This window comes from Pseudorca crassidens, chromosome 6, assembly GCF_039906515.1.
Source record: "Pseudorca crassidens isolate mPseCra1 chromosome 6, mPseCra1.hap1, whole genome shotgun sequence".
In the NCBI taxonomy this organism is placed as follows: domain Eukaryota; kingdom Metazoa; phylum Chordata; class Mammalia; order Artiodactyla; family Delphinidae; genus Pseudorca; species Pseudorca crassidens.
This window is the reverse complement of record NC_090301.1, coordinates 15503235-15523516: the sequence shown is the minus strand read 5'-3', so window position 1 is coordinate 15523516 and position 20282 is coordinate 15503235. Positions and strand designations below refer to the sequence as shown.

At 40.1% G+C, this 20282-nt stretch overlaps 1 protein-coding gene across 5 annotated transcripts in view; it reads right to left on the bottom strand.

Moving 5' to 3' along the window:
• Positions 1 to 19633, bottom strand: part of FARSB (phenylalanyl-tRNA synthetase subunit beta) — a 67285-nt gene extending 47652 nt beyond the window's left edge. For 3 of the 5 annotated variants that reach the window (XR_010944213.1, XM_067740430.1, XM_067740429.1), the window contains exons 1-7: positions 19529 to 19633; positions 13384 to 13439; positions 9956 to 10110; positions 7954 to 8023; positions 7253 to 7368; positions 2194 to 2344; positions 938 to 1046 (exon numbers count right to left, since the gene is read on the bottom strand). Coding sequence is in view for 4 of the 5 variants with exons in the window: in XM_067740430.1 (XP_067596531.1) it covers positions 938 to 1046; positions 2194 to 2344; positions 7253 to 7368; positions 7954 to 8023; positions 9956 to 10110; positions 13384 to 13439; positions 19529 to 19586 (715 nt within the window). In the remaining variant the exon portion in view is untranslated. The remainder of the gene's footprint in view (positions 1 to 937; positions 1047 to 2193; positions 2345 to 7252; positions 7369 to 7953; positions 8024 to 9955; positions 10111 to 13383; positions 13440 to 19528) is intronic. The other 2 variants (XM_067740431.1, XM_067740432.1) reach the window with 2 other exon arrangements.
• Between the last annotated feature and the right edge of the window lie 649 nt (positions 19634 to 20282).

The window sequence follows — 20282 nt, the reverse complement described above, 5'->3', positions numbered from 1 at the left end:
AACAAACACAAAACAATAATGACAAAACAATTAGTTTCAGAAATAAAAGTGCACGAAAAAGCTCTACAAAACAGAAACTACAATTTAGTTTAGAACATAATATAAGCTGACACCTCAGAGGTAAGGAGATATACAACTTTCATTCTAAGCTCCCATTATAAGCTGGAGAATAAAGATAAAATAAAAACAAGGTTTTACTGAGTGCATTCCATATGTAAGGTGCTTAACAGAAGTTGTCTCATCTCATTTTCACCACGATCTATGACAGGGCTGCAGGCAGGACAACTAAGATTCAGAGATTAAGCTCACTGAACATGATCACAGCTATTAAGCAGCAAGGCTAAGATTTGGGTTTGGATCTGGCTCACCCCGAAACCCACTATAAGTACTAGAGTCCAAGACCTTGAGGAAGAAAAGATTCTCCTTCCCATCGTGAATCAACTGAACCCCCTTCTCACTTCCAGAAGGGCAAACATCTATGGCTCTGACATCACTAAATTTTGTAAATATGTTCAATTTGCTTCTTCAACAAAAGCTTCAGAAAGGAGTTAAGAGGGTAAAATTCAGTTTTAAAATTTTAATTTAACTATAAAACAGCAGGCCAGACAGAATTTGACTTTAAGTTTAACTAAATGAATTACCTGCTAAAACCACAATATCAACACCCTTTGGAGGAATATAACAGAACCCAGAGAGTAGCACCAGAAAATATTTATAAACTTATAAATATGTATACATTTATAAATTACATAAAAATCACCAGTAAAATATTGAAAAATGAATGAAAAGAACTATTACAATAAAATCCACAAATGACCTGAGATTCTCAGATTGAGTCATCTGACTGATTCAGTCAAGTCTACTGAGAATTCCACAGAAATGATAAAGAATAAGAGGGAAACAGCAAAAAACCTATGGTGCTTAAGAAATAACTCACCATTGATGACTGGAGGCATTGAAAGGACGACACCATTGCTATCATAGATAACCGGATACAGAGGTTTATTTTCAATTATATGTAAATAATGTTTAAGGTGGTTGTCAGTCTGAAAAAAAATTAAGTCAAACCAAATTAGCTTTTTATTTCTGTCACTGTAATTAGTTTACATACCTACCTAGCATAAAAAGAGGGGGGGAAAATCAGAAAAACAATAAAACAGCCCCCAAAGTTTTAAATGTATAATATTTTCTAATGTAAATTAATATCTCAGAATCCTTATACAGCCTCATTTCCTACTGGGGAAAGATAAGACCGCAATCGTTTTTCAAGACTGAAAACAGACTTGCAGAGTAAGCCTGAATCACCTTAAGCAAAACACAAACCATACAAAACTATTTAGATAAATAGAAGAAATCACTTGCAAATCAGGTCAATGATAATAGCTGCTTTTTCCAAATGATACCCACATCTTTTACTATTTGTTAAATGCAATTTAAAGTGACTACTGAGCTCATTTTCACTGCTGGATTCTAAAGTGCTAATCACGGGAGATAGATGCTTTTCAATAGTGCATGCTACAAAAAAACTAGCTAAATCTCATTGTTCCTTGTATTTGAATGAGTTTTAGTTATACCTAAATGTGAATATTACAATGCAGTATGACCTACTTCAGTGGTTCTCAATCCTGGCTGTACATTAAAAACATCTGAGAAGATAAAAAAGTAATAACAGGGCTTCCCTGGTGGCACAGTGGTTGAGTCCGCCTGTCAATGCAGGGGACATAGGTTCGATCCCTGGCCCAGGAAGATCCCACATGCCGTGGAACAACTAAGCCTGTGTGCCACAACTACTGAGCCTGTGCTCTAGAGCCCACGAGCCACAACTACTGAGCCTACGTGCCACAACTACTGAAGCCCACATGCCTAGAGCCCGTGGTCCACAGCAAGAGAAGCCACGACAATGAGAAGCCCAAGCACTGCAACAAAGAGTAGCCCCCGCTCACCGCAACTAGAAAAGCCTGCGCACAGCAACGAAGACCCAACACAGTCATACATACATACATAAATAAAAGTAATAATAAACAAAACTATGCCCAGACCTCACTCTAGATCATAGGAATCAGTATCTCTGGGTTGGAGCCCAGACACTGCTATTTTTTCAAGCACTCATTTTATTGCCCTCATTAAGACTTGATTTGGGAGGAATTTCATGCTTTATCCAGAGCTATTACATTAACATAAAAGAACATTTACCTTGTATATGTTCATCAGTTCACAGGCTGTATACTCCTTGGTCTTATTTAGAGGCTTGAATTTGATATCGGAAGGTTTCTTCGCAGTATAAGTAAATGGGCCTGACAAAGTGTCCAAGTCATGGGTACCAATAGCAACCAAGGCTCTTTTCCTAAATGTGGAGAGACAGAGAGAAAGAGAAACAGAAAACGATTTGAATATCTCAAAGCAGAAATTCTAAAGATAACAGAGTACAGGGTTTTTATTTTTAGACACTTCCTTAAAATAGCCTGTTACTACTATATAGCACCTTCACAACCATTAAAAATTATGAGAAATATAAATATAAAGCTACTTAAAACACATTATTTCAGCAGCTGAAGTAAATCCCTTCTACTATGTTATCCCTAGTACTATGTTATTAGGACGTTTTCAAAGTCAACATACCCTTTACCTTCTTTTAATCTATTTCCTCTAGTGTTCTCAAGTAAACATAAATCTTATTAAATTAGAATAAACTACCAAAAAACTCCTGTGTTTTTTGGCTTTTCCATATTTTCCTAAATTTCCTGTCACATAGCTATATTGCTTTATTAATGGAAATTATTTAGCTTTAAAAACTGTGAATTATATTTAAAATTTAATATGTAAGGAAATTTCAAGAGCTATTAATTTCATTTGTTCTACAGTTTATCTGTAAAGGATTTAAGGTAATTTTAGGAACTTAAAGCAAGATACAAAGTAGGAGAGAAAGAAACAGAAGTAGGGATATAAAACGAAGCCAGAAACAATGTTGATTAGTACTAAATTAGAATTTCAAAGCTTACAGTCTTATCACAGAGGGTCACAAATTTGGCTCTAAGCTTTCCAAAAGACAATTCAAAAGAGAAACCTGGTCAGAATTTATGATGTTCTAAAGAATTCTTAAAGTCTCAAAGACTATGTGTACATATATTAGAATATGTATGTATAACCACAATTAAATATCAAATGGAGGGCTTCCCTGGTGGCGCAGTGGTTGAGAGTCCGCCTGCCGATGCAGGGGACATGGGTTTGTGCCCCGGTCCGGGAAGATCTCACATGCCGCGGAGCGGCTGGGCCCGTAAGCCATGGCCGCTGAGCCTGCGCGTCCGGAGCCTGTGCTCCGCAACGGGAGAGGCCACAACAGCGAGAGGCCCGTGTACCGCAAAAAAAAACCCCAAAAAACAAACAAATGGATAAAATCATTAGTAATCAAGGAATGTGTTAAAGTCCATATTACATGAACCATGACATACTTTTTAAAATTTGTAAGAAACAAATTTTGGTCAACCTCAAATTAACACAACATTGTAAACCAACTATACTGAATAAAATTAAAAAAAAATTTTTTTTCGTCAAACTCCAAGACAGGTGACTAGAACTTTAATAAATATGGGTAAATTGAAGAGTTGTTGACAAGCCTAAAGGAAGTGTTACTTTACTCAATGAGTTACATGTTTATATACTAGCATAGGTAGAAATATACATGGTTCAGTAAGTTTAGATAAATTAATAATTGACAAATTCATAGGTAAGAAAGTCCATGTTTTCTTGGACATTAATACTGGTTTCTTAATCCTGAAACAGCACCTCAAAATGTCACTAAATTTCAACGTCAAACCAATCACAAAAAAACAAATTCCAGATTAATCAAAGAGCTATGCATTTTGAAAAACAAAAGGCAAACATACACACACACACACACACACACACACACACACACACACGGAACCATAAAAATTATTCAAAGAAAATATAGGAGAACAATGCTTAAAACTGTGGAGTAGAATATCCCTTCTTAAGACACAAAACATAAAAGTCATATAGGAAGACTGACAAACTTGACTATATCCAAACTGTAAAGTTTATACAACCAAAAGCCCCAAAAGTCAAAAGACACACTGAGAGAAAAGGTCTACAACGTAGGTACAGAAAAAGGATTAATATCCCCAATATAAAAAGATATGAAAACAAAAAATAGTCAAAAATCAAGATTTTACCTATTCTACTGGCAGAAATTTTATTAAAGTCTTGCTGTGAAAAAGCAGCAGCTCAAAGAACTGGGCAGAAAATTCTGCTGCTGCCAACTGCAGAGGTCTCATCTAGCCAAATGTTTCTAGTGTGAGTCAGGCTAAGTATGCAAGACTCTTTGCCTGCAAGAGAAACCACTTCTCAGAGAAAAAGAGCAAAATAAGGGCCTCTTACATAACAAAATATTCTGTATGCAATCAAAAAGCAGTGCATATGAAAACAGAGAAACATGACATACTCCACACGAACCAACCCATAAAAACCGATGCTAAGATGACCCAGATTTTCAAGTCACCACACAGATTTTTAAAACGTTACTACTACTACTACTACAAAAGAAAAAGCCACTACAAAAAGCATTCAAGAATTATGTGGAAAATATACACATAATGAACAGACGGGGAAATAACAGACAAAAAAAAGAGAAACTTTTTAAAAAGGAACCAAACAGATTCTATAGAGATGAACACTAAAGTAACTGAAGTAAAAAGTTCACTGGACCCTTCCAGCCAAGATGGAGTAACAAAGACTAGATTTACTCTCTTGCCTGATACAATCACAAAAAAGGCAAAACATATAAGACAACAGTTTTCATGGCTGGCACTGGAGGTCAGGCTATGAAGGGCAGATGACAAACAGAAAACAGATAAGGTGAGCCCTACGACAGTCCAGCTGACTGCCTGGAAGGGTTTCAAGCCACAGGGCAGGAAACGGGGTCTGGCTAGAGCCCAGTGGACTCCCTAAGTTGAGGAGACACAGCTGAGAGTCTAGGGAGATCACGACGGCCAGAGTTCACTGCACAGAGTACTGGGGAGGACAGAGCTACTCAGACAGAGAACTCTGATATCTGCAGAGGGGCCCCCTCAAGAATTCAGCTGAGTATTAATCAGTGTGTGCATGTGAGGAAACCAGCCAAGGCCAGGGAAAGAACCGTCCAAGGCAACAGTGCTCACACAGACTGAGAACCTCACTCTTCATATGGCAATGGATATATAGGAACAAAGTCTTGCCTCAGTAGTAAGGACTAACTAGCCCTAGACAGAACACTGCATGATCAATGAAAACAGAAAAATAGAGGAAAAAAGCAGAGAAAAGTCAATGAAAGCAAAAGCTGGTTCTCTGAAAACTGATACACAATGATACTCACTGAAGTAACTGATGTGTACACTGATCTCTAGCTACACTGATCAAGGGGAAAAAAGAGAGAAGACAGGAATGAAAGAGGTGATACTGATACAGATACTACAGATATTAAAGGATAATAAGGGAAGATCATAAACAACTTTTATGCCAGTAAATTTTGTAATTTAAATGAAATAAATATATCTCTTGAAAAACGCAAATTAGGATTTACTGACTCTGGCACACCAGAGTATTAGGATGTGATTTATTCTCCCTTTAGAAAAAGCTCATGATTTCCAGAGATACTGTATAAAACAGAGCTTAAAGTAGAATTAAGGAAATGCTTTCCAATATAAATAAAAATTAGATTCTTCAAATGACCAGAACAGATAACTGGGCTCAAGCACGTCCTAGCTATATCAGTGCTTGTCAGAAATCCTCTATCTTGTCCTATATTTTGAAACTATATTTAAATTCTTATTGTTTTGCTCAAGAATAATAATAAGAATTAAGAATAATAAGATTCTTATTATTCTTAAGAATTAATAAGAATAATAATATCTCAAGAATATTAATATCTCAAGAATAATAATATCTGCAAGATGACAAATAGATTATTTTTATAAAAGAACTTGGAATAAATGTTATTCAGAATCTGAGAAAAAGTTTCTTCTACGATGTATGCAAAAATGTTTCAAGAAAAAGAAACCTCGTGAGCTTAACCACAGGTATTTTATTTTTTTAATATTTTTCACACCAGAAGAAAACGCCCAAGGTCCCCCCAACCCTGTCTCTAGACCACCCTTACACAAAAGCCTCTTCTAGTTTCCACAGTTTACCAAATTGCAACTACTGCAATTATTAAAATATAAAAATTATTTTTTTCCATTTTTACTCAAGACTTATATAACTGTTAATCATATCTTTGACTAGCATGAGATAACTTACGTTTATATATTTTAGTACCAACACAAAAAAAACTTGGTATGTTAGCTAAAGGCTGACATTTCTTATCATCAGTAAATATATATTTTCTATTAGGATTTTTGAAATACTGAAATTAGCTCAAGGACTCCCATTGTTACCTTCCTCGACCTTTAGGAGTTCAGCAATTATATAGGTTTGAAGATCGCCACACTAAAGGGAGCTGTATGGGAAATGATGTGTAGCAATGCCAACGACAGAATAAGAAAATTCAGTTATGTAAAAGTCTCAAGTTTCACCTGTCAATTTATAATTATATTCACTCAAAAAATGAGATCACGGCTTCCCTAGTGGTGCAGTGGTTGAGAGTCCGCTTGCCGACGCAGGGGACACGGGTTCGTGCCCTGGTCCGGGAAGATCCCACATGCCGTGGAGCAGCTGGGCCCGTGAGCCATGGCCGCTGAGCCTGCGCGTCTGGAGCCTGTGCTCCGCAACAGGAGAGGCCACAGCAGTGAGAGGCCCGCGTGTGGCAAAAAAAAAAAAATGAGATCAAGTCAAAAACTTTTGTCTATTTTTAAAATAAGTCATACTTCAAATTACCATGGTTTAATATTTAGTAGTATAATCCACTGTTAATGATTTGAACCAAAAAACAAAAACCAAGGAAATGTCTAGGACTAGATATTTCTTCTCTGTATAGTACTCAAAATATATCTCTTATTTCTCCATGGATACACTATCTATAAGCAGTAACAAAGAGCTGTTTGGTGAAATTTAAACTTATTTAAATTTAGTTAACTTTAAACTCTTGTTACTCCCACATATGATTAATTTAGAAATGCTGTGAAAAAAGTCTACAGTGGAGGAAGAAAGAAAAGAGCAGGGGAAAGAGGAAGAGAAAAGGGAAGGGGAGGGAAGGAGGAGGGAGAGGAAGGAGGAAGGAGAGCAGGAGGCAAGGAAGAAAGAAGAGGCGACCACAAACCTGCAAATGTTCTGATGTAACTTCTCCTGAAGTTCAATGAAGCTTTCATATCGATCTTTAGTAAACTTTATGTTTCGGAGAACTGCTGCAACAGCATACGGGCGTATTTTAGCTGTCTGAAATTCGTTATATCATTAGAGATGGTAAATATTAAGGCTTTTCTTTGTAATATCATCTTGTAATAGAAAGTTAGCTGTCACAAATTTTCATTCAAACAAGTGTACATTCATTCATTCAGTCAACAGTAAGATATAGTGGTGATAAGAGACAAAGTCACTGTCCTCATGCAATTTACATTTCAGCAAGACCTTTGAAAATTTACTGAATTACTGAGAAAAAAGTTAACCCTTAAGTAGTTTGCTCGTAGTTAATATTTCTACCAAAATAGTCTTTCCCCAAAAGATTTTTTCTACATTTTATTAATATCCACAATTTAAACAATTATATCTCAAATGTATTTTAGGCAAACATTTGGATGTTATTTTCCAAAATTATTCATGGAAAACAAATGCTGTGTTCCCTTTCACTTCTTGGTAAAAAACTAAATGACAATTTTTAAGAGCTAGAGGCTAAATACACATCCATTTTAGCAAGTGATCAAAGAAAACTACATTTAGCAGAAGGGTCACCTTTGTCCCACCTTATAGAGATATACACAAAGAGAAGTTTTTAAAAGAAAAATAAGAATGGATCATTATTACCTCTTCTGTGATGATCAATTTCTGGATTTCTCCATTAGGCATTACCCGTTTATACATTGGAGCCTTTATCCTAAAATATTAAAACAAACTTTCTCATTATTAACCAAAACATTCGATAAACTAATTTATTCTGTGTATAGAAAGTATACAAAATGAACAGAACTAGGACAATGGGTTAAAGTTACAGAAAGTCAAATTTGGGCTGAGTATTAAAAAAAAAAACCTAATAAACTTTCTAACCTTTCTAGATGTCTAAAAATGGGCTAGGGGTTTCCCTGGTGGCGCAGTGGTTAAGAATCTGCCTGCCAGTGCAGGGGACATGGGTTCGAGCCCTGGTCCGGGAGGATCCCAAGTGCTGCGGAGCACGTAAGCCCGTGTGCCACAACTACTGAGCCTGCGCTCTAGAGCCCGTGAGCCACAACTACTGAGCCCGCATGCCTCGAGCCCGTGCTCCGCAACAAGAGAAACCACCGCGATGAGAAGCCCACGCACCACAACGAAGAGCAGCCCCTGCTCACGGCAAGTAGAGAAAGCCCGTGCGCAGCATGGGTAATAAATAAATAACATAAATCTGTTAAAAAAAATAAAACAAAAATGGGCTAGGATGCCTCGTGGTAATGCGTGTCCTATCACTGGAGTCTCGGCAGAGGCTAGAAAACCTTTAACTAAGCGACTGTATAGGGGGCATTTAAACATCAGCTGAGGGGCTGGATTAAATCACCTGGAAGTTTTATTCCAACCGTGAGAGTTTGAGCTTCTAAGAAAAACAGGGCTTATAACAAATACAGATGGCCTGGTCCCATCTGGACCTAACGAATCAGGATATTCAAGGGAAAGGCCTGGTAAACAGTACATTCTGAAGGCAGAGTCCAGGTGACTGTTATCATCAGAAGTGGGTGGGAACTACTGTTTTAAGTCAGTGCTTTTCAAACCTCAACATGCCTACAATCAACTGGGGAATTTGTTAAACCACATATTCTGATTCAATAGGTCTTGGGTAGAAGCTGAAATTCTGCAGTTCTAACAAGCTCCCAGGTGTTACAGATGATGCTGGCCCATGGACCACACTTTGAGTAGCAAAGGTTTTAAGTCACTTTCCTAATTCAGTCTCATCATAAAAATCATATGAGGTGCCTATTAAAAACAGAAATACATATGGACAGGTTTGGGAAACACACTGTAAGGGCTAATCCCTGACCCTAAAATATAAACATCTGATTGTCATGCAGAGAAGCACCTGGGTCAACCCCCAAATTTTCACCACATTAACCAAATGCCTAATTATCATCCTTTCACCAGCACCCATCACTCATCCGAAGGCCTCACAGTTGCAGAGTCTAGCCCATCAGCCTGAGGCTCTTACTCTTTTGCGACTGACTAGATAATGAATAAGTAATCAAAACCAAAAATAATTATTTTTGATAGCTTTACTGTTTCACCTCTTTTTCACTTCATACATTCATCATTTTCTATATGCATTACATGAAGAGCTGGAAGAGGACTTAAAAATATTCTTCATTATAAATTAGGAGACTGAAACTAGAAAAGTCAATTAACTTGCCCACAGCCAACGTAAGATCTTCAGTTTTCCACTTAGGAGGCTCCATTCCCAAGCTTCCTCAGAATTCTTAAGAAAACAGCATATAGTTGTGCCACCTCTACTTTTCTCCCAGCCTTTAACAAACCCAACAAACTTTCTACTCCAGTTGGATTACTAAAGAACTCACATGAACCCATTAAAAAGTTTTTTAAGATGCCATAAAATCATTAACCACTCCAGCTTTAAAATACACTCCCAAAATGAAAGGCTATGACTCAATATTCAGGCAAATTTTCAAACGGCTACAATCTAAAGGCTCCAATCATCCCTCTGTGCAGACCCAAAGCTGTGTACCTGTCCAACAAGTTTTTTTCTAGAAACTTAAACAGGGTTGCTGATAATGAGAGGCAAAGAAAAAAGAAAGCCAACTTAGCCAGGTATTAAATGAACATATTCCCTTACCTTTCTTTGAAGACCTGAAGTCCTCGAACCAATCCTTCCAGACACAGGAGATCATATCTATTGGCAGGAACATCAATTTTGTAGAGAACAACATCAGAGGCCCCCTGTGCCTTTTCATTACCTTGTTCCTTACTTATAATTTCCTTCTCAGATGTCTAAAACAAACCCAAAAGTTAAAATAAAACTAAATAAATCCAAATTCTTTTGAAAAAGTAGCCCTATAAAGTAGTAACTGCATTATTCGTGTTCTTTCCAGAGCAGCAGAAATCCATCTAAAACAAGGAGTGGGCCAATCATGCCTGCCGCCTATTATTGTAAATAAAGTGTTACTGAAACATAGCCAAGCCTATTCACTTACATTTTACCTATTGTTATCTACAAACTGCAACAGCTGAATTGTGACAGAGACTATACAGCCTTCGAAAGCTTGCTATCTGGCAGAAGAAGTTTGCCCATCCTTAATCTAAACAGAAAATGAAAACACCAAAAAGAACACAGGGCAATAACAACAAAAGTGTCAGTGAGACAAAGTACAGAGAATTCACCAAATAAAAGCTATGTTGGGAATTGCCTGGAGGTCCAGTGGTTAGGACTCTGCGCTTTCACTGCCGAGGGCCTGGGTTCGATCCCTGGTCGGGAAACTAAGATCCCACAAGCCACAGCTCGCGGCCAAACAAAAAAAAAGAAAAAAAAGATTAAAGATATGCAACTTTTTATAAGATAATGACTCTAAAAAGCTAAATCCTATGGGCACCCAAGCCTACAAACAACAGGAGAATGAGAGTAATACTATAAAAACAAGAAAAAACATTTGAAGAGGGGACCTCCCTGGTGGTCCAGTGGCTAAGACTCCATGCTCCCAATGCAGGGGGCCCAGGTTCGATTCCTGCACAGGGAACTAGATCCCTCATGTCAGAACTAAAGATTCCACATGCCGCAACTAAGACCATCAGTGCAGCCAAATAAATAAATGAATATTAAAAAAAAAAAAAATTTGAAGAGATTATCAGAAGCTTGGTGTAAATTAGAAGGGATTATAGGTATGATGGGAAGCAATCTAATGACAGTAAAACCAATCTACAGAGCAGCAAGAATGAAAGCAAACAAGAGGAAAAAGAGAGAAAAATACCACTAGAATAATTTTTAATGCAGTGGCAAAAAGCTTAGACTATCTCAATAACCACGCTACAGATTTTCTTAAAAACAACCATTGCCAAGAAGTTAAATTCTGCTCTCTCTGTTTACTCCAGCAGGGAACTGTATGTATACTGAAGAAATTTTCAATCAAAATGCTTAAAAGCCATATTCCAACTGTTAATGTTACCCACTAATTATCTGGAATCCCCACTTAACTGGAACTCCTGCTATTTTTACCACCAACAACCTGCTAAAATAACTGATGAATTCCTATCAAAATAAGAGATAATTTTTGTTTTACATGATGCTCTCCCTCTCCCACTGCCAAAATATAAGCAGTTCAAGTTATTGCCCAAAGAATTATAGTCTACACTTGCACAGCATGCAGAAGAATTCACTTCCTGTCGATAAGCACTACGTGCCCGAGCCACACCTGAGGAATCACAGAGTCCATATGATGCTGGGACTGCGCAGGGCTCACGGCGCTCATTGACTATGGGCTCCAAGGGACACCTCCACTGGCCATCTCAAACTCAGGAGGTAAATTTTTTAAATTAGGGAAAATTTAAAAATAAAAAAAGAAGAGGACGAAGAGGAGGAAGAGGAGGGAGCAGGAGAGGAGAAAAGAAATGCGGGGATGGGGGAGGATATGAGAAGAGGCAGGAGGAGAAATCAGAATTTAAACAGAGTTCAATTAAAGGGGGCAATAAAACTGCTAACATTTTAGTGAAGAAAGAGAAGTCACCTCATGCGGGTGCTGGATTTCAGGGGGAACCCATATAAAGAAGGGAAGAAAATGTGGTAACTTGAGAAAAGAGGGCATCCAAACAAAAAAATGGCCTAATTCCTTTACAAAAAAGACACAGCTGCCTAAGCCTTCTTCCATTTTCAGTATCTCAGTTCATACAAAGATCATATGTGGGGCTTCCCTGGTGGCACAGTGGTTGAGGGTCCGCCTGCCGATGCAGGGGACACGGGTTCGTGCCCCGGTCTGGGAGGATCCCACGTGCCACGGAGCGCCTGGGCCCATGAGCCATGGCCGCTGAGCCTGCGCATCCAGAGCCTGTGCTCCACGACAGGAGAGGCCACGACAGTAAGAGGCCCGCGTACAGCAAAAAAAAAAAAAAAAAAAAAGATCATATGTGAAGACTGGGTTTCTCAATGCTAACAAAAATGTTATGGCAATCAATGACTACAGAAATTTCAGAGCCTGAGGGATCTATAGGGATCATACAATGCAAACCTCTTATTTCACAGATGAAAAGGAGGCCCAGAGAGGCAATGTAATTGTCCATCGTTCCACAGCTAGTAAGTGTGGGAGTTCGAACTATTCCTCCATTTTTCTGATATCCAGTACAATGCTCTTAGATATCACAAAGCCTCAAGCATAATTTTGAGTTCTAATAAAATTAATAACAATTTAATATAAACTACAGAGATCTCAGCTGACTTCTTAAGCATATGGATGCTCACTAATATAAAAAAAACTTTCTGCAACATTAGTTAAGAAGCAACAGGAAACACAAGGCAGAACAATATAGGTTTTTGTCAGTCTGAGGTTTTTTTAAACCTTATTGTGTTATAAAACACTGAACAGATCAAGAAGGCTTGGGGTAAAAAATAATACTAATTACCAGAGACATATTAAATTATCTTTTTAGTTACAAGTAAAGTGTCTCTAGTACATTATCATTATTAATAATATATTTGGTAAATAAAGCTATTTTTTCAACATTTTAATCATTATATAATCAAAAGACCAGGAAAATGTTTCAAAATCATTTTTACAAGCAATTCTTCAAAAAGTAGGAGATCATTTTACAAGATCAATGTATAGAGTAATAAATGAAGAATGAATTAACGCTGGTTAAGTAGGCACGGAGGAAGGTGGGGTGGGACACAGAGGAAGTGAAGGAGGGGGAGCCAGAGGCCAAGGACACAGCAGCTCCGGCTGAAGCAAAGTTCCCACTGCTCGTGGACCCCTTCCATCCGGTTATCTGCAAATGGTACCTCACTGCCCGGGAGACTGCTTCTATTCTGGGGTTACCTGAGAGGGTCTATCCACCTCCACAGCTCTAGCCTGATGACTTGAGGGTACTGTATCAGAATAAGGCATGAACTCCTTTTGAGATTTTACACAAAGTAACACTCTTAGAACCAGAGCTTAGCCCCTTAACACAGAAAGCACCACGACCCACAAATGTTCCATTTGGTCTAACCGTAAGGTAACAAAGATAAAATATAATGAACTTATACACAGAATATTAGAGAAATAAATATCCAATACATACAATTTCATCAAGTTCCAGACCAAATTCAAAACATAGTTCATCAAATTCTTCGTCAGCTAGGAAAAAAAAAAAAGAGATTGCTAATTTTAATCTGTTCAGTACAAATGAAAATAGCATAGAAACTGCATTTTTTTAATCATCTTATACCAAGCATACTAAATATCAGGCATCAGATATCTCCATTTAAAAACAAAAAAAGCCTGACCAAAAAACATTTTTTAAGAAAACCAAAACTATTTTAAAAAGGGCTGATTCATCTAATATCAGCTACAGAATTAGCTTACCTGCACTAGGGAGTTTACACTTACTTGGAAGAAAAAAACTTGCTAAGCAGGGAGCCAATGTAAAGTAGGCTCCAAATCACAGATCCAACATAAAGGAATAACGTCATATAAATCCTATCATTTAAAATTCTCTGAGGTGGCCTGACAGTTGGCTTTGGAGCCAGATCCATCCAAGTTCGAATTCTGACTGTTCCACTTACCAGTGGAGAGCTTGGCACTTCATGTAAACTTTCTGATTCCTACGCCTCATCCATAAAGTAGCATTTTACAGCCCCTTATTTGTAGCATGCAACTGTTGGAAAGACTTAAATGAGTTCATGCAGATAATGGGCCCAGCATAGTGCCCTGAAATATAGTAGGTCTGCAACAATTAATAGTTCTCTTCCTTACTTTAAAGTTATATCCTACTTTGCTTTGCCACCTGATACAGCATTGTCAGGGTTTCCTTGTTACCAAAAACTGAACACAAACCATCATTACTAGTATATTCTAGTAAGAAGCTGATCTTAAGATTCCTGTTCCTGACATTAAACTTCAATTTAACAAACATTTATTGAGCACCTACTATGTGTCGGCACTGTACTAGGTGCCAGGGCTACAGAGATAAATAAAATACAATTCTTGCCTTAACTACTCTAGTAAACCAGATGTGTAAATACAGTTATGGTAAGTGCAAGGTACTGAGTTGGCACACAGAAAGCAATCAACTCCACTGACAGTCAGTGAAGGCTTCACAGAAAGGATGAATTTATTAGGCAGGGACTGTGGGGAATGAGACAACCGCATGGCAAATTTGGGACGTTCCATATGAATGAAGCGTGAGGTTCATGTCAGGAAGAGATATGATGAAAAAAGGAGAAAGAAGTCAGCTAATTAGGGCAGGAAATAACAGAGGCCCCCATGACCCCTGCCTCCTGGTACTCACACCGTTCACGTCTCAAACAACCACAAGAGTGAGCGGGGAAGCAAACTCCAGCTCAACCAAGCCGTGAGATGACTGCAGGCCCAGCTGACACGACAGCTTGACTGCAACCTGGAGGAAGACCCAGAGCCAGATCACCCAGCTATGCCACTCCTCCCTCAACTCCTCTCTCAGAAACTGTGTGCAATGATAAAGGCTTGCTGTTTTACCCTAAGTACTGGAGTAATTTGTTATGCAGCAACAGATAACTAACACAGACGTCAGTCCCTGGACGTAGAGTGCTGCCATAACAAAACACGGGAAAACATGGGGAAGGCTTTGGAATCAGGAGGAGGTGGGCTTTGAGAGTGTAAATGAAAACCTAAAGCGCCTTGACAAAGCTGTTAACAGAAGCCTCAGTCTCTGATAAGGATGCAGGTGAGGATATGAAGGAAAGTGAGGAAGTGTTACTGGAAACTGACAGAAGGGGTATCCTTTTTATGTAGAGGCAAAGTTTAGCAACACTGTTGCCTACAGTTATGGGGACTGGGGAAAAGGTACCTACTCAAACAGGTGACTTAACTAACGTTTCCAACCAGTGCTGAAAGTGTCGCCTGGTTTAGACTGTGAGAGAACAGATAAACTAAAGGAAAGACTATTAAACAAAAAGGAGCCAGGACCTAATGGTTTTAAGAATCCTCAGCCTCCCCAGATGTAAAAAAAAAAATGCTAAGAAATGGTTCTGAAGAACCTAGGGGGAGGACAGGAATAAAGAGGCAGATGTAGGTAATGGACTTGAGGATATGGTGGGGGGGAAGGGTAAGCTGGGACAAAGTGAGAGAGTGGCATGGACATATATACACTACGAAATGTAAAATAGATAGCTAGCGGGAAGCAGCCGCATAGCACAGGGAGATCAGCTTGGTGCTTTGTGACCACCTAGAGGAGTGGGATAGGGAGGGTGGGAGGGAGGCTCAAGAGGGAGGGGATATGGGGATACATGTATACGTATAGCTGATTCACTGTGTTATAAAGCAGAAACCAACACACCATTCTAAAGCAATTATACTCCAATAAAGATGTTAAAAAAAAAATGACTTCTGATCAAAGAGCAAATCCAGAGCATTTCCAGGGAAACGTGGTCGAAAGATGAATCAAGGACATGACTGTAAAATCTTAAGACGCAGTAAAATCAAAGGCACTATTCATTCAGACAAAAGGCGCTACATATAAAGAAAATAAGGGCGTGCCTCACAAATTTATTCGGTCACACAGCTGAGCTTAAATAAGAGCCCTGTATCAGCAGAAGCCCAAAGTACAAAACAGCTTATTTCAGAGATCTGTGGGCGGTGTGTCTTTTGACTAATGAAGTGGAAACCAGCAAAACTGACCAAAGACCCAGAAAGTTTAACAACAACAACAAAAAACATATGCAGAAACATGGCAAGCTGGAGCTGAAAGGGACAGAGACGGGACAAAATGAAGTCTTTGAGCCCCCAAAATTCTATCAGTGGAAAGTAGACCAAGAAAACTAATGAGCTGTAAAGCACGTGCTTTCTTTCACCAAAAAATAAAATAATGAGGATCACCCAGAGAGTGGAACCAAGAGCCTAGAAATTAGGGCAGAACCATGGACAGTGATCCCAGGCCTGGAGATCTGACCAAAACATGCAACACTTGCCAGCTCGGCTTCAGAACTGCCATAGACTAGTAACTCCTTCGGGTCTCCCATCCTCCCCATTCGAAGAAGAATGTCCTATGCCTGTGCCACCACTGTATGTTAGGTGCAGGTGGGGCAGATAACCTGTCTCTTTAGTCTCTCAGGCCAAGAGTAATTCTACTCAATCAGCTCTACTTAAGGAACTACACCCGAAGAGCCCCATCCACAACTGGACCCGATTTAGCTGATGAGACTCTGGTTTCTGAGCTGCTTCTGTAATGGGATGACACTTCCGGGGGCCTTGGGAGGGCGTGTATGTGGCATGTGGGAGGAACATGAATCACTGGGGGCCAGGGGGCAGACTGCAGTAGTCAGTCCCCAAGATGGCCTCCAAGAACACCTGCCTCCTGGTGTTCACACCTTTGTAGTCTCCATCCACACGGTGCCAGAGTTGGTCTGTGTGACCTAGAGAATACGGCAAGGGATGGTGTATCCCTTACGAGATTTAGTAAAAACTGTGGCTTCTATCTTGAACACTCTCTCAACTACCTGCTCTCTTGGACCTCTCACTCTGGGACAAACAAGCCGCCATGTTGCAAGCAGTCCTATGGAGAGGTCCAGGTGGGAGGCACTGAAATCCCTGACCAAAACTCAGCAAGGAACTCAAGCCTGCCAACAAGCACTTGAGTGAACCTGGAATTGGACTCTCCAGCCCCAGTTAGGCCTTGAGATGACTAGAGTCCTGACACTTTTACTACAACCAGGTGAGAGGCAGAACCACCCAGCTAAGCCACTTCCCAATCCTTGGGCCTCAGAAACATATAACAAATGACTGTTGTTTTAAGCTGCTAAATTTGGGGGTAATTAATTATGCAGTAATACATAACTAAATGGTTACTTAAAAAATCGTGCAGAATCATTAAAATACACTGAATCCTCTACTGAGTCCTAATTATCATACAATTTGTTTTATTCCTTTCAGCTGTATTTCATGCACTTAGACGAATCAACAATGAAATCGTGATCAATGATTCCCTCTAACAAAATGACACACCTAAGTAACTATATCTTCAAGGTTCATGATATACACAGGTGGCTCTGGCCGCATTGCCAGCAATTACACCAAGGCAGAACAGGGCCAGAATTGAAGAACAGTGAAAACAAACCAGTTAACAAAAAAACGAGTGGCAAGAGGAAACATCTGAGTAGAAAGGCAATAAAAAAGGTAGACTAAGGAGACAAAACTGCCCCAGAGGAGCAAAATGAACAGAATCAAAGCAGCCTGAAAAATATCCTTTGCTTATCTTTGATAAGCAAGTAAGTGGTGAAAGGCAATGACTGATGAAACAATGGAATTTAGGACAGACAAAAAGAAAGCCCTAGAGGGACTGAAAACAAAAGAGGGAATGGGGATAGAAAAGAGGGAATGAGACGTTACCTGAAAACAAGGAAAAAAGAGGAAGACAGAAAAGGGGGGAGGGGGTAAGAAACAAGGCGGATCCACACCGCTTGCAAACGGGATGCTTCGCCAAACATGTTTTTCCAACTTTGACCTCAACCTAATTTACATTTAAAAGATTTCAAGAAAGAACATGTGAAATATAAACTAATGATAAGTATTATCTCTGACCCATCTGAAGTACAGCTCAACATCAATCTTCCTGACTGAAATTTTAATGAGTCAGTAGTGCACAGATAATTATGGGTAATCAAGCTTACCTGATCTCTCTCAATATGGAAAAGGGGAAAAGGCATCTAGAGAATATATTAAAACATCAGATGACAGTAAACAGGTTATAAATCATCCTTTTTTAAAATCTGACTTATTTCTTACTTTCCCAGATATGGATACACAGGTGGGAACTGATCACAGATGTACTGAACAAATTTTTGCTACACACCATCTTGTGTAATTCAGGTACATCATACACAATTAGTGAGAATATGGTTTAGAAGGATGGATAAGAAATATAAAAAAGCATAGTATGAAATAAAAAGTATAGGGAATCAGAGCCCTGTTTAGAGGACAAGAGTATTACCTCTATTTTCAGGGACTTAGGGCAGAACCCTAGGGAGAATAACACTTTAAGAATACAACTGACCCTTGAACAAGGCAGGGATCAGGGGTTCCCAGCCCTCCACCAAGTCCATAATCTCTGTAACTTACAGTTGGCCCTCCTGGGTTCCGCATGGGAGGATTCAACAACCATGGATTATGCAGTACCTTAGTATTTACTGTTGAAAATAATTCCTTCTATAAATGGACCCACCCAGTTCAAACCTGGATTGTTCAAGGGTCAACTGCACATAGTATCTAAAAATGCACCTTAAGAAACGTTTTAAAAAGCTAATTTTATTTTCACAGTAATATCTTACTGTAGGAAGCAGTATCTGTTAAACCTACTAGGCCTTTGTTATATTGAGCCCTAAAACCAAAAACAGCTCTCACAAACCAATTATCACTGCTGTCACACAAGCTGATGATATGGGACATGGCAGATGTCACTTCAACTGCTACATGTATAGGGTAACTGATAATCGTACTTAATATTTCTCCCTTTTTTTTTTAATGGTAGTGTTTTTAAAACTGAAGAGATGAAGCGTAGCCTGAAGACTAAGCCCACCAAGTAAAGACTCCTTGTCACTCTGGGCTCAGCCCACGTTACCACCCTATCTAATGCTGTTCTTAGCACAATATCTTTTTTGTTTCCCTGCTAGCACTTAACATTATCCGAAATCATCTTATTAATATGCTGGTTTTATTATCTGCCTGCTTCATCAGAATGTGAACGTGGACCTTATGTACCCTGTGCACCGCTGTGTTCCCAAAGTACTTAGAACAGTGCCTGGCACATAACAGGCGCTCAGTAAACGTAAATAAAACTAGGAAAGAAGGCCGCCCCCCCCCCCCCACACACACACCCTGTTGCTCACAAATGGAGTTCCCACAGCGCTCTTCTTATTGCACTTAATGAACTACACTCGGGAGGCAACCCGGAGCTTCATTCCTGTTCTATCCCCTGGCATCAGACACGCAGCAGGCGCTCGATATCGCTGAATGAATGACACAGCGAGCCCAGCACGTGCCGGTGATGCAACGGCACCCGCGGAGACACCGGTTCCCAGAGGCTACATCGGCCCAGCAGGGCCGCCGGGGACTCTATGCCCTCTCTATCCAGAACTCGAACGCCCAAGGCCAAAACCTGCGGGGCAGCATGAACGTTGCCACGATGCCTTTTTGCAGGGGGTCCCAGCCTCTGAGGAGGGGCGCAGAGCCCAGGCTGTGGGACGTGTACTCACTGTAGGTCCGGCCCAGAGCTCGGAAGAGCAAATCGCGCTTCAGGCTGACAGTCGGCATGGCGAGTCCGGCCCACTGCGCCTGCGCGGCGAGCTGGCCTCGGCGCCGCGAGCTGGCGGGGGCTTGGCGACCGAGGTGTGTAGGACCCGGCCCCTTTGGTCGGGCTGTCTTGAGTAGCGCCAGTCTTCTTCCAAAAGCTCCGCCTCTCTTTTCTCACCTGAAAGCAGGTAAATTGCCACCACTAACCTCAGTAAATCTAGTTTCGTTGGGTGAATAAATTAGAGGCTGAAAAGGGAGACAGACTCGGATAAAATGGGCTAGGATTTGATGGGCAATAAAATGAACAGCCCGCGAAAGCCCTCACGCCTCCAACACACTACGGACGGAGGACGCCAAGCTAGGGGGGCGGGGCGAGGGGAGAGTGCGTATGGGGACGGGACCTCGTGGTGGAGAATCAATCCACCTGGGAGGGGGCGAGCCTGTGAGTAGGCGGGGTCTGAGGCGGCCTGGAGAGAAGGATGTGCAAAACCAAGTAGTGGGAGCGAGAGAAACTGTTAGTAGATCTGCTTTTATCTCATTCCTCGATCTCCTACACCCTGCTACGTGTTACAACTGTGCTTTTTTGAACCTTACAGCAGCACCATTAGGGAGGCTTCCTTAGAAACGTCTTTTTAAAAGAGGAAACAGACTGACATTTACTCGTTGTTCTGTACGGGCAGATGCTGGGCTCAATCCTCTGCCAGCCTTAGCAGATCT